Source organism: Saimiri boliviensis, chromosome X (genome assembly GCF_048565385.1).
Source record: "Saimiri boliviensis isolate mSaiBol1 chromosome X, mSaiBol1.pri, whole genome shotgun sequence".
In the NCBI taxonomy this organism is placed as follows: domain Eukaryota; kingdom Metazoa; phylum Chordata; class Mammalia; order Primates; family Cebidae; genus Saimiri; species Saimiri boliviensis.
Window position 1 is genome coordinate 115055235 of NC_133470.1, and position 14372 is coordinate 115069606.

The 14372-nt window shown below is 40.3% G+C and overlaps 1 protein-coding gene across 1 annotated transcript; it reads left to right on the forward strand.

Moving 5' to 3' along the window:
- Positions 1-11929: 11929 nt before the first annotated feature.
- LOC101029796 (cancer/testis antigen 47A-like) lies at positions 11930-13980 on the forward strand. The gene is made up of 2 exons (XM_003931096.3): positions 11930-12683; positions 13856-13980. The coding sequence occupies exons 1-2, from the start codon at positions 11930-11932 to the stop codon at positions 13978-13980; spliced, it is 879 nt and encodes a 292-aa protein (XP_003931145.1).
- The last annotated feature ends 392 nt before the right edge of the window (positions 13981-14372 follow it).

The following is a 14372-nucleotide window of genomic DNA, read 5'->3' on the forward strand; positions in this document are numbered from 1 at the left end:
CTATAAGTATCTGTATGCTCTTTACTCAAATATCATTGATCTTCTTTCAGTTGTAAGAATGTTCAAAGTTCTTCTCTGTCATTCATTCCAATTACTAGAATTCTCTTCTCAGATTTTTAAATATCTTATTTATTTCCTATTTAAATATCTTGTATCTCATTCTTATCCTCAAATTTCAGCTTAATTAACTGTTATTCCTTTATAGAGGCCTTCCTAAATCATGCTACCTAGTAATTCCCCTCTATTTATTTTTTATCACAGGATGTTATTAATTTCAGAACACTTATCCTAAATTAACCTTATTTCTTTACATTTTTGATCCTCTGTCTCCACCTTCCATACCCACTAGATTGAAATCCCATGAATGAAGAGTTCTTGTTCATCTAGTTTTCAGTAATATAACCATAGCTCAGCAAGGCACCTAACACAAAGTAGGCTCTAAATAAATTTTAGTGAATTAATAAACAAATGGAAAAGAAATACTTTACAGAGCCTTAGATCTAATACAGTGACTGAAAATTTGGCACAAAAAATGACTAGGTTTTATGTTGCTATTTTGGCAAACTAAAATATACTTGTCTGATCTCTTCCATCTCTTCCTACTGTTATCTTTTAAAAATATTTATCATTAAATATTTTTTCTAAAAACTTAAGATGAAGAATAATTTTTTAAACTATGGCTACATACAGTCATGTGTGCATAATGATGTTTTGTTCAACAGCAGGCCACATATGTAACTCCATTATAATAAGATTATACAGAACTGAAAAATTTATATTGCCTAGTGACTTGTAGCCATTATAACACCATAGCACAATGCATTACTTATGTGTTTTTGGTGATATTGATGTAAACAAACCTACTATGCTACCAGTTATGTAAAGGTATAGCACACACAATTATGTACAGTATATAGTACCTGATAATTATAATAAACAGCTAGGTTCTTTATGTATTTAATATAGTATACTTTTCATTATTATATTAGAGTGTATTCCTTATACATATAAAAAATAAAATTTAACTGTAAAAAAGCCTCAAGCAGGTCCTTCAGGAGGTATTCCTGAAGACGGCATTGTTACAGATGACAGCTCCATGCATTATATTGCCCCTAAAAATCTTCCAATGGGACAAAATGTGGAGGTGAAAGACAATGATATTGATGATCCTCACCCTGTGTAGACCTATGCTAATGTGGGTATTTGTCTCTTAGTTAACAAAAAAGTTTGAAAAGTAAAAAATATATATATATAAAATAAGGATATAAAGAAATAAAATATTTGTGTGCAGCTGTAAAATGTGTTTATGTTTTAAGCTGTTATTACAAAAGAGTCAAAAAGTTTAAAAAATTAATAAGTTGGCTGGTGGCTGTGCACAGTGGCTCAGACCTGTAATTTCAGTACTTTGGGTGGCCAATGCAGGCAGATTAGTTAAAGCCAGGAGTTTGAGACCAGCCTGGCCAACATGGTGAAACTCTATCTCTACTAAAATACAAAAATTAGTTGGGCTTAGCTGGGCATGATGGGGCGCACCTGTAATCCCAGATACTTGGGAGGCTGAGGCAGGAAAATCATTTGAACCCAGCATGTGGAGGTTGCAGTGCCGAGATTGTGCCACTGTACTCCAGCCTGGGTGACAGAGCGAGACACTTTCTCAAAAAAAAATTTTAAGTTAATAAAATAAAGTGTTACAGTAAGCTAAGTTCATTATTGAAGAAAGAAAAATATTATTGTACATTTACTTTAAAAAATAAAAATCATAAATTTAATGTAGCCTAAGTGTACAATGTTTATAAAGTCTATAATTGAGTATGGTAATGTCCTAGGCCTTCACATTCACTCACTACTCACTGATTCATCCAAAGCAATATCTAGTCCTGTAAGCTCCATCCATAGTAAATGTCCCATATAGAAGTATCATTTTTTAATTTTTATATGCATTTTTAGTACACCCTATCTATCTAGATACACAAATATCTATCTAGATACATAAATACCATTGCATTACAATTGCCTATACAGAATTTAGTACATTAACAAGCTTTATAGGTTTGTAGCCTAGGAAAAATAGACTTGTACCACATAGCCTATGTATGTAGTAGGCTATGCCATCTGTGTTTGTGTAAGTGCACTCTGATGTTCACACAGTAATGACAAAATTGCTTATTGATGCATTTCTCAAAACTTATCATCTTCATTAAGTGATGCATGACTGTACTATCCTCAGGCATTATTCTTCAGATAATTAACCATCATATCCCCTTTAAGATGGCTAAAAGAGTCTAAATATGCAATGTATTTTTGGATGTAAAGTTGTAATGATAAGCAAAAGTCATTCCAGATTGTATTAATAAGTAACAGTACATAGGAATCAGTATTCTCTGAAGTGAGATTCTGAATAGTAAGAAACTAATATACATAACTACAAGCATATCAGCTCCAGATATATATTCCCAGTTTACAATCTCACAAGAGATTCAAATCAGAATGAGATGAGAGGGAAAGACTGATACCTTCATCTCAACCACATTTTCTATTTGGTTTGCCTGTTTTTTAAATGCCAGTTTAAGTCCCTAAAATTATTACCTACCAATGGCCAGACTCTCTGGACAAATAAGTACCTTACAATCCTACAAGTTTTCATAATAAAAATAAGCCCAAAATGCTGTTGAGGCACTGGTACTACAATGAAGCACCTGAAAACCGAGGCACTATCCAACTATACACCAGAGGCCAGAAGGGGAGAAAACAAAGGCCAATAAATGCCGTCAGCAGCTGAGATCCATCCACATGATTAGATGTATTCTCCTGAAAAAAAAAAAGCTTATTATTTTAGCTAACATGTATTGAATGCTTATAATGGGCCAGGTTTTTCTAGGGATTCATAATTTTTATTGCTGCCAAATCTCAAAATAACTCTCAAGATATAGGTGCTGCCAAGATGTTCAGTTTAGCTCTGAAGAAATCAAACCTCTGAAAAGTTAGATAATTTGCCCCAAGTCTCACAAATAGTTAAGTGACAAAGCTATAAATTGAAGTCATGCAGTCCAATTCTAAGATTAGAACTCTTAACAGTTATAATGCTCAAGGGAAACAACTAGATGAAAAAAACATTTACGGAGGAATACAATCCCAAAACTCATTTATCTGTTTAATATCACATAATTTGTAAGTCAGTTTATTAAGCCAAAATATTAGACTCTCCTTATTCATTGCCATTTAAATCTGAGAGTTCTCTCCATGGACATTGACAGCATTAACTAAAGGATATATGTACTGTATATCATATACAATCAACATTTGCTCAATAGGCTCAGTTAACTTGCATAACTCTAGGTAGGCTTCTTCTGTCTCTAATCTTCTGTCCCATTTCCAACTGAGATTCCTGAGCAACAGAAGTTAAGAGCTGATGGCAAAAGCTATCACTTTGTGTTGAAAGAGAAGGGAAGAAAATTCTATGAACAATGGCGATGACTTTTCCAGAAAAGTGGCAAGCCATTTACCTATAGGCTACCTGGATGTAATCATGAACTCTGCCAGTGAAGACATTATTTCAGTAACTTTTGTTGCTTTGGACTACAATTTACTATTTATTGACCTCACGGCTAATCACTGTCTATGTCTCCATTCTAATAAAAACCACTACAGGATGAGTATAATCGGTAAGTATTCATTTGTTGCGAGAATAAATCAGATGCTACAGGCTCCCAATTTCTGTTTCTATTTCCAACTTGGTGTAAATGTCGTCTCTTTTCTCCTCTGGTAATCAGATGAGCCACTAATGGACACCATCTAAGAAGGAACCAGAGGAAGATTAAACAGAAGTTCTCTTCTGCAAGTATAAGGGAACCCCACTTATATTAAGTAGTTTTGCTTTACTTCAGAAAGATAAAGGAACTTCTACTTCCAAGGAGGTCAGGGATAGGATGAAGTAAAAGGCAGAAATGATCATGTGTATATTTACCTAGTAATAAAAGTATTTCCGTGTTTTAACATGACTGTTCTGAAGCTATTCCAAAATAGCTGCATCAAAATGTCTCCTGTGCCTAAAATGTTAATACTTAAAAGATGGAGGAGTAGATGCACTGATTTACATTTCTCCCACTAACTACAATTAACAACTGTGGACATTATGTACAAATAAACATATGAAGATTCTAAAAGGTGGAGAAAAGGAGAAAGAGCAACTAGGGGACTTGGGACCCAAGGAATGTCATGGTGTTAAATTCTGTAAGTTTTATTCTTGCCTCATATATTTCTAACTGGGTTCTGTAGAAGCCTGCAACCAGGAAACACCAATGAGTGCAGACTTAGAATGTTTCTAGAAAAAATCTGCTCTCTCTAGCCAAAGGACCAGGAAAATGGCAGGCTAACGAGATAGAAAACTTATAGAAAATATCACCCTACTTCAGTGTCTTAAGACTGTTTTTGCTACTACAACCAAATACCACATACTGGGTAATTTATAATAAACAGAAATTTATTGCCTCACAGTTCTGGAAGCTGGGAAGTCTGAGATCAAGGTGCTGCCATCTGGTGAGGGCCTTCTTCCTGCAAAATAATATGGCAGAAGGCATCACATAGCAAAAGGGCAAAGAGAAGATGATAGAGTGAGCAAGGAGCATGAGAGTGAGCAAGAGGGGGCAAACCCACCACCATGATAATGGCATTACTCCATTCATGAGAGTGGATCCCTTATGACTTGAATATCTTTTAAATGTCCCAATTCCCCTCATACCTGTAATCTCAGAATTTGGGGAGGCCAAGGTGGGAGGATCACCTGAGCTCAGGAGTTTGGGACCAGCCTGGACAACAAGGAGAGTCTCTGTCTCTACAAAAAATAAAATAATTAGCTGGGTGTGGTGGCACACACCTGTAGTTCAAGGTACTTGGGAAGCTGAGGCAGGAGGATCACTTGAGCCCAGGAGTTCGAGGCTATGGTGAGCTATATCACACAACTGCACTCCAGCCTGGGCACCAGAAAGAGACACAATGTCAAAAGAAAAAAAAGGCTCCCACTTCCCAATGTAATCACAATGGAAATTAAATTTCTACATGAGTTTTGAAAAGGACAAACATTTAAACCATAGCATTCAGTCGAACACCATGGAAAAAAATTAAAACCTATGGTCTCATTCCAAACCATGACAGCATAGGCCAACTGGGAAACCTAGACTCCTACCTTCACAAGGCTGTAACAAGGTACCTTTTCCCTGTCTCCCTCTCCACTGCAGGGTGGTGACAAAGAAGGCTGAGCAGGTAGCCAGAACTTTCATTCTAGCCCGGTCTAGTGGTAAGGTGGACCTATTCCATGGTTACAGTGGAGGCCACATGGAAAAGCAGTAGCAAAGCACCCTTTTCCATGTGAGCCAGGATCCGCAGAGTACTACTGGGGACTTGAAATTTCACCCCTGCCCAGAAGTAATGTTGGTCAGGCTGGCCTCAAACTCCTGACCTCCTGATCCACCCACCTCAGCCTCCCAAAGTACTGGGATTACAGGCATGAGCTATTGCACTCAGCCTCCTTTTTTTCAAATATTTTTCCTTTTTTTATTTATTTTTTTTTTTTTTGAGGCTGAGTCTTGCTCTATAGCCCAGGCTGGTGTGCAGTGAGTGGCGCCATCTTGGCTCACTGCAATCTCTGCTTACTGGGTTCAAGCAATTCTTATGCCTCGGCCTCCCAAGTAGGTGTGATTACAGGGACCCGCCACTACACCCAGCTAACTTTTGTATTTTTAGTAGAGACAGGGTTTCACCATGTTGGCCAGGCTGGTCTTGAACTCCTGACCGCAAATTATCTGCCTGCTTTGGTCTCCCAAAGTGCTGGGATTACAGGTGTGAGCCAATGCGCCTGGCCTCAGATCTTCTCTTTATTTCTGTACTCCTTACATATTTTCAAAATTTCTATTCGACTTCCTTAAGTCCCTGCCTTCAAGTAATATCTGGTAAATGACACCAACTTTCAGGTAGGTTGTGACATTATGTTAACCTCTAACGTACTTGTCTCTGAAATGTCTTACAAAATTATGCTAAAATGGGGAATTTCAGACTCTGTGGCAAGGTAGGGCAAGAAAATATCAGAAGACTTTAACTCACACCATGTAAGCAGACAGGAAGTTGGCTTACATGTGAATTCTCTGTAAAAGTTGTAATTTGGCATGTGTTAACCACAAAACAAACGCATTTTAACACTCGTATAAGCCCCTGTAATCTTATATATACTGGCTCATTTTTCCCCTGAAGTTGCTTTCTCAATCTAAAAACAGAGATGTATTGACATGTAAGGAAATTACCAACACTTTACAGAAATTCAAAACAACCTTAATCTTACTAGCCCATTGGAGGCTCATCCAATTTATAAACATGATCTTGCAACTTAACATTTGGTTTTGCACCTTGTACAGCTAACCAATGTAGAGAAAACAGTCATCTAACAAGTATTTATTTACTCTGTTCCAGGCACCATTCTAGGTGTTTGGGTAAATATCAGAGGAAACAGACAGTAATTCCTGTGTTTATGGCATCTAGAGTGGTGGTGGTAAGAATAGAGGATACAACAAAGATAGAATTAGTTAAATTAGTACAAGGGCTATAAAGGAAATAAAACAGGGTAGTGATATAACAGTGATTGGGGTGAAGGTAGGTGACAGCTTTAGTTACGGTGGTCAGGGACAACCCCCGTGAGTGCCCTTTGACTAAAACTTAAATGCCAATGAGGTAGCCATTGGACAACCTGAAAGGAAGACCCATTAAAATAACTAAGAACATAAGAGGCTGAAAACTTGCATAATACCTCTAGAAATTTCTTCTATACAAAGGGAAAACAGGCAAAGGAGTTTTAAGACAAAGGGCAAACTCAGTGAATGACTGAATTACTAGAGTCTAGAGTATTTGTCCTGCCGCTTCTAGTGGGCAGTCTGGCCCTTTCAGGCCAAAGGGCAAACTCTTTAAAGAAGCATTCATTATTCATTGCCCCATCTGCTTTATTTTTCTGTTTCTTTTATTTTTAATTTTTGTGGGTACATAGTATGTGTATATATTTATCGGATATATGAGATGTTTTGGTACAGATACGCAATGTGAAATAAGCACATCATGGAGAACAGAGTATCCATCCCCAGCCCCTCCTGCTTTAAAGGCCCATCTGCCACTCTGCCCAATGCTCCAGCCATTTCTTTGCCTTGGACCAATACACACATACCTCTACATTTATCCATGCTGCTTCCTTTACTTGCAATGACTTCCCCCAAATATTTATTGCTGGTTAAACTCCTAGTTTCAGGACTCAGCTGAAATGCCCCCTCTTGAGCACCTTCCCAGTCACCAACCCACCTTCCCTACCATCCCCTCAGCCTTAGCTAATCATTCTCTCTCATGAGATCCCACAGTACCTTGTGCTCATCCCTGTTACAGTTCTTGACACCTTGTGTCATCATCATCCAAATGTTTGTCTTCCCCTGTAGACCATGAACTAGATAGATCAAGCCATGAATCTTAAGCACCAATGTGTCCCCAGTCTTTGACATAACTCCAGGCATATAGTAGGTGATAGATATATACTCAATGAAGGATTGAATGACTAGGGTCTGGTGTATTTGTCCTGTACCTTCAAGTGGGCAGTCCAGCTCTTCATGACGTAGAAAGACACTTCAGTGGTTTTTGGTTTGGGTTTTTTTGGTAACATGCTCCTTTAAAGTGAATAGTAATGGTCCTGTTCAAAGTTATGAAACAAAAATGGATGGACAGACAGAAAGAAGGTAAAAGAAAAAACAGTAGGAATACTATAAGTATACAAAAACCATCTACCTGACTGTAATTGTTTTCGCTAAGACAGAGTAGAGCCAGTCCTGGTGATAGCATTGTAGCAGAAAACAAGCATGCCCCATTAGACACCTTTCTCACCCCAAGACTTCTATCAAATCCCCTATGCCTATTTTCTTGCTAGAGGCAATATCACTTCCTTCCCCAATTCCAAAGCTTAGAATCTGAGGAAGTTTTGAACAAAGTGAGGATTTGCTCTAGATTAAATGCTATCAGAAAGTGGGTACAGTTCTGATTGGTATTTTGATAAATATTATTTATAGAGAGGGGATATTAGAACCAGTATAAAGCTGTAATTGGTAAAGAAGTGGTACTCATTTTAATCAAGACAAACTAAGCTTAGTATTTTGTTTAGTATTTTGTGACTTCATTTTTCTCTACTTCAATGAAATTATAAAATGGCCTTGCTTTGTTTCTTTTTATCATAGACACAGAGTGATCCTGTGAGATGTTGGTGCTCTATGCAATTGTTTATATTTAGTAGGAGAAAAAGATGGCTTAGCTATGAGTGCCAGGCCAGCTCTGAATGTCAGGTATTGCTTTTTTACCTCCCTTCTCAACACACAATCCTTTCTCCTAGCTAGACTGTGAGATCCTTATTTCCAGATGTGGTGGCACCTATTTCTCTGTCCCTGGCAAGGTCTTACATAAGGCATTGCATTTAAGTGTTTAGTAAATATTTGCTGACTGATTCCGAGTCAGGAGTACAGGCTTGTCTGAATTTCAGAGACCCTCAACTCATAGCCATTTATTTGTCTGGGTAATTAACCTTGTGCTGTCAAGTTGCCCCTGAAGCTGCATGTAAAATAAGCATTCCTGTTTCAATTTCAGATTAAAGGTCAGAAGATGTTGGTTCTACTCCTGGCTCCTCCATTGAGTAGTATGACATTGGAAAGCCAGTTAACTACTCCACGCCTTAATTTTTCCACTTAAAGAATAAGCTTGGACTCAATGGCTAAAGGCCATTTCAAGTTCTGAAATTTGGGGAAAGTGAATTTTCTCTTGTATTTTTTCTACCTTTATAGAAAATGCTAAAGAGTACATGGCTACATATCCGTATAGACGGGAAGAGTTATTCAATATGAGGTGCTATAGGTGAGCCATTCAAAATAAAAATCATCTGAGACTTTAATCTCACACTATGGATTATCGAGCTAAAGGTAAACATTAAGAGGATCCCCAAAAAGAAAATATAAAATAAAAATTCTCTGTACAAGAAGATTTGCAAATTTACAATGAAGTTAACATTAAAGGTAAATTGCAACATATAAATGAAAAACTAAATACCTGGAAACATTAACGAACTTAGAAGGCAAAATCAAACTGATAAAATATTTTCAACAAATTGTTAATATCATAAATATAATCCCATCTCATTCCATCTACGTATTTCACTCAAATCTTGAATGAAGTCAGGGTATGTACTTAGCCAGGAGAGTATATAACTCCATGTAGATAGATAGGAAAAATATGATTCCTCCAAATCCAAATTAGAGGGTTCTCTGAAGGTCTGAGAAACTACAGTCATCCCTCATTAACCATGGGGGATAGATTCCAAAACCTCCTGCAGATACCAAAATCAGCAGATGCCCAAGCTCCAGATACAAAATGGCACAGTATTTGCATATAACCTACACACATTATCACATATGCCTTAAGTCATCTCTAGATTATTTGCAATACCTAATACAATGTAAATGCTATCTAAATAGCTGTTGTACTTTACTGTTTAGGGAATGAGAAGAAGAAAAGTCTGCACATGTTTAGTGCATATGCAATGTTTTTCTGAATATTTTTGATCCACAGTTAGTTAAATCCACACATGCAGAATCCATGGATACAGAGGGCCAACTATACCTGATAGCTTCTTTCCAATAATTTAAGAACAGGGAAAAATTATTGTTGATGTAATCATATACATGTATAGCATTTTACAGTATGAAAAGGGCTTTCACCCTATTATCTTACTTGATTCTTTTTTTTTAGAGAGAGAATTCCTAAGTCTTATCTTACCTGATTCTCAAATCAGCCTCATGAGGTAACTAGGGAATCATTATTCTAACCTCACAAATGATAAAACTGAAGCCTAGAAATAAGTAACTTTCCCTACTTCACATCAGGAAGCAAATATTAAAGCCAACTCTAGACCTCAGATTGGGGTTCTGCCTCGGTTTTGCTGTCTTTATACTGAGTATTTTGGATTAGAAAATTTCCACATTGTCTTCCAGATTTAAGCCAATGGTTTATGACAGCACTATGCTCCTTTTTTCAGGTGAAACTAAAGAAAAATAGAAACACTGAAATTTGATTGAGTTCATGAAAGGAAAAAAAAATTTCTGCTCATCTCGATGAGATTTAATGGTATTACTATTCCTAAATTTAATACATGAAATATGCTACTTCCAATTTTTTTCAGAGTAGTTGTAGTGTACCAAAAAAATTTTTTTCATAAAATGAATATAAAATAACATTGATTTCTCCAGAATGTTCAGAATTACTTATTACTTGAATCTTGGTTAAGTGGGTCTTAAAATCAACAAAAAGTCTTGGGCTGTTGCTTGAAACACCCTAGGAAGCCTGTTCTTTTGGTGTTTTGTTTTGTTTTGTTTTGTTTTGTTTTTTGTTTTGTTTTTGAGATGGAGTCTCGCTCTGTCACCCAAGCTTGAGTGCAGTGGTGCAATCTTGGCTCACTGCAACCTCCACCTCCCTGGTTCCAGTGATTCTGCAGCATCAGCCTCCCAAGTAGCTGGGACTACAGGCATGTGCCACCATGCCCAGCTAATTTTTTGTATTTTTAGTAGAGACATGGTTTTACCATGTCGACCAGGCTGGTCTCAAACTCCTGACCTCAGGTGATCTGCCTGCCTTGGCCTCCCAAAGTTCCGGGATTACAGGTGTGAGCCACCGTGCCTGGGCCCTTTTGGTGTTTTTTATGCTTAGCTCTTATGAGATGACCTGGTCCTTTTTAAAAAGAATTTTTTTTCATTATTTGGAGGTTTGAAGTGAATTTGGCAGGATTCATTAAATACCTTCCAGTGTCTGTCATTTAATACCTCAACAACCACCTCAACACTCAGTGTTGACTGCATCCATTTCAACTCTGCACATTTCTTTTCTAAGCAGCTTTAACTACATTAAATCGTTGAAAGTCTTACCTCTCTTCTTGGGAGGTTTTCACAACTGCTTAGGTCTGAGCTATATACCATTTTTATAACCGTGTCTCTACTGGCATGAGCCATTACTAGGTGGAAATAAGTGAACTCTGTGGACACCTTGCAGTTCACATGCTCCAGGGTGTCTCCACATTGGATCAGTATAGTGTTGCTAATAATCATAAAATTAAAAGGACAGGACTTGTGTGGACCTAAAGAGTAGACCTGGACTTGTGTGGACCTAAAAGGTAGCCCTGGATCTGTAATCCCAGCACCTTGGGAGGCCAAGGCTGGTGGATTACAAGGTCAGGAGATTGAGACCATCCCGGCCAACATGGTGAAACCCCATCTCTACTAAAAATACAAAAATTAGCTGGGTTGGTGGTGTGCACCTGTAGTCCCTCCCAGCTACTCAGGAGGCTGAGGCAGGAGAATCACTGGAACCCAGGAGGGGGGAGTTGCAGTGAGCCGAGATCGTGCCACTGCACTCCAGCCTGGGCGACAGAGCGAGATTCCAACAGGAAAAAAAAAAAAAGGAAAGAAGAAAAAGCTGTGGATTCTGAATTGTCCTAGAGCTTAAGGGTGTTGATCATTCATTGGACACAGAGCATGTCAATCTGAAGTTTTCAGCAAATGAGCTTAGAACTTACTGAGAACCCGCCCCTTGTTGACACTTCCGGTCCCGCCCCCCGTTGCCTGCCAACCAGAATCTTTCAGTCCCTGTCTAAGTCCTCTCAGACCAGCCTTGGCGGGAGGCTCCTGGGATGGCCTCCCTGCCCTTCCCAGTTTAGAGTCTCCTCAGAGACAGACTTTTATTCCCTTAATAAGGAGACAAACTCCTATTCCCTCAGCAGCCAGCCTCTCACCTCCCCTCAGCCGCAGCCACCTCAGCAGCCACCGTCTTCACCGTCGTCACCTCAGCCTGGTCACCACCCTAGTTGAGGCGCTGACGCATCATGTCTGCCACAGGGGATCCAGACCCAACGCAAGGGGACCAGGAGGCCCTGGTGAGCCAGGAGGGAGCGCAAGTCGAGGTGGCCGGAGCTGGTGACCGGGAGGGCATTGATTCCGGTCCCAATAGCAGCAACGTGGTGCCTGTGGCTGAGGTGGCCGGAGACGCAGGGCCCATGGAAGGCCTCAGGGTGGAGGAGGGTGAGCAGGCGGCAGACCTGGCCACAGCCCCCGGGGGCAGGAGCGTCGAGGAGGACTCGGACATTAGGCCGGTGGAGGAGGAGGAGGAAGAAGACCGGAACGTGGCCCACAACCGCAATATGGTCGCAGTCGCACATCGCTACCCCATGATGGGTGTTCGCTTTGTGTTACTCGACATGGTCTACTCCCTTCTCCGCCGCCTGTATGAGAACGACCACATCGTGCTGGGGCCCCGTCACTGTGGCCGCCTGATGCGGATGGCCCGTGCTGCCGCACTCAATCGCTCCGGCGAGCCCCGCCAGCTGCTGCCACCTCAGAGGCTGGGCGTGGGGATCCCAGGCCCAGAGGGCGATGGCCTGGGCCTGATCCAGGAGGCCGCGTCAGTCCCAGAGCCTGTGGTGCCAGCCGACCCCGCCGAGATGGCAAGGCAGCCTGCAGAACAGCCAGCTGAGGAGGCCGCAGAGGGACCATCTGCAGAGGAACCGGCCACAGAGGGACTGGCCGCAGAGGAACCGGCCGCAGAGGAACCAGCCGCAGAGGAGGCCACAGCCCCCAAAGGTGAGGAACAGGCTAGTGGCAGCAGCGGGGAGGCGGGAACACAAGCGCCCGAGGGCTCTGGGCAGGGCCACAGTGCAGGCACAGCTGGTGGAAGCGGATGGTAAAGTGGGGTTCAGGGCCCTCCTGAAACTTAAGGCCGAACGTGTCCCAGTAAGTCGAAGCCCTTTTCTATAAGGACCTCTATGATTTTCAGAAAGCATGCTGCCCTCTACCAACCTGTGTTTGATAGGAGATCTGAGATCATCGATGTCATTTGCAAGCCCACACATGAATAGCCGGGTAGATAGGGGTTCAAGAGGGAGCTCCACAGGAAACAGAAGGGACACCCAAAGGAAAAGAGCAGGCAAATGACAGGCATCCTTTTTGGTTCATGGCTTTTCAAAATATAAAGTTGTTGGGTTTTTTTGTTTTTTTTTTTTTGTTTTTTTTTTGTTTTTTTTTGTTTTTTTTTTTGAGACAAAGTCTCACTCTGTCCGTCAGGCTGGAGTGCAATGGCACCATTTCGGCTCCCTACTTACAACCTCTGCCTACCGTGTTCAAGCCATTTTCCTGCCTCAGCCTCCTATGTAGCTGGTATTACAAGCACACACCACCATGCCCGGCTCATTTTTCTATTTTTAGTAGAGATGGACTTTCACCACGTTGGTCAGGCTGATCTCAAACTTCTGACCTCATGATCTACCCACCTCAGCGTCAAAATGTAAAGATTCTTAGAAAGTTGATCCCCCAGATGAGATCAAGTGATACAGGAGCCCTTGGTAAAAATGAAACATTCAGCGGGGTGAGGAACCAACGAGCTTCACCATAGAATTTGTCTTTTGAGGCAAACAAATATTTTCCCAACAAAGTTCTGACCAAAGCACCATACAATGCAATCAGACCTGGTGATTCTCCTTCTCCAAAGAACCAGATATAGTCACCAGTGTTGGGTGGGAGATTTACTGGAAAAAAGGAAAATAGTGTCACTGTAGAAATGATTAAGCAGCAGCCACATGAAGGCCATGGAACTGTTGTGAAAACCAGTAGGAAGGTGCCTAGCTATTCCGTTCTTAGTTAAGTCTATCCTCCTGCTTCTCCTGAGGGTGGAGTACTAGATGCCACTGCTAGTTATAAATTGGGCTGTATTTTCTGTGAATGACTGGTCCCAATGTCTGTATTATTCTTCACTAAAGAAGTCACCAAATCTCAGCCTGAGAAGTGGGATGAAGAGGCCCAAGATGCGGCAGATGAAGAAAAGAAAGAACAAGAAAAAGAAACGGATGTGAAAAACAAGGGGAAGAACTCCAAAGGGACCTAGACACAGCAGAGGGGAAGCAAGAAAATCCAGGTATCTTTGTATAGCTTTGAGAATCACTCAACTATTCCTGGCATTTACCTGTCACTGACAGTTTTTTTGTTTTGTTTTGTTTTTTTCAAAATTTCCCAGTAAATTAATAAAAAGTTTAAAATTAGATTTAAAATTCAATTTAATTTACTTAAAATGCTACTAAAATTTTCATGTACCTAGTAATATGAACTGCAGTGTGTTCTGAAATATACTTCATGGCTATTCATTTGCTCATGTTGAAGTGTTTTGTCCTCTAGCTGCAAAACTACTAACAAGTGGCAAATGTATCAGACCTACTACCAAGACTAATATTCGTGTACAATATTGGTTGCCAGACACAGCAGTTGCCAGACACAGCAGCT

Bases quoted from the DNA above. Each gene is read 5' to 3' on its own strand.
- LOC101029796 (XM_003931096.3), top strand. From the start codon at position 11,930: ATGTCTGCCACAGGGGATCCAGACCCAACGCAAGGGGACCAGGAGGCC. The intron at 12,684-13,855 runs GTGAGGAACAGG...TCTTCACTAAAG, and splicing joins GGAGGCCACAGCCCCCAAAG to AAGTCACCAAATCTCAGCCT.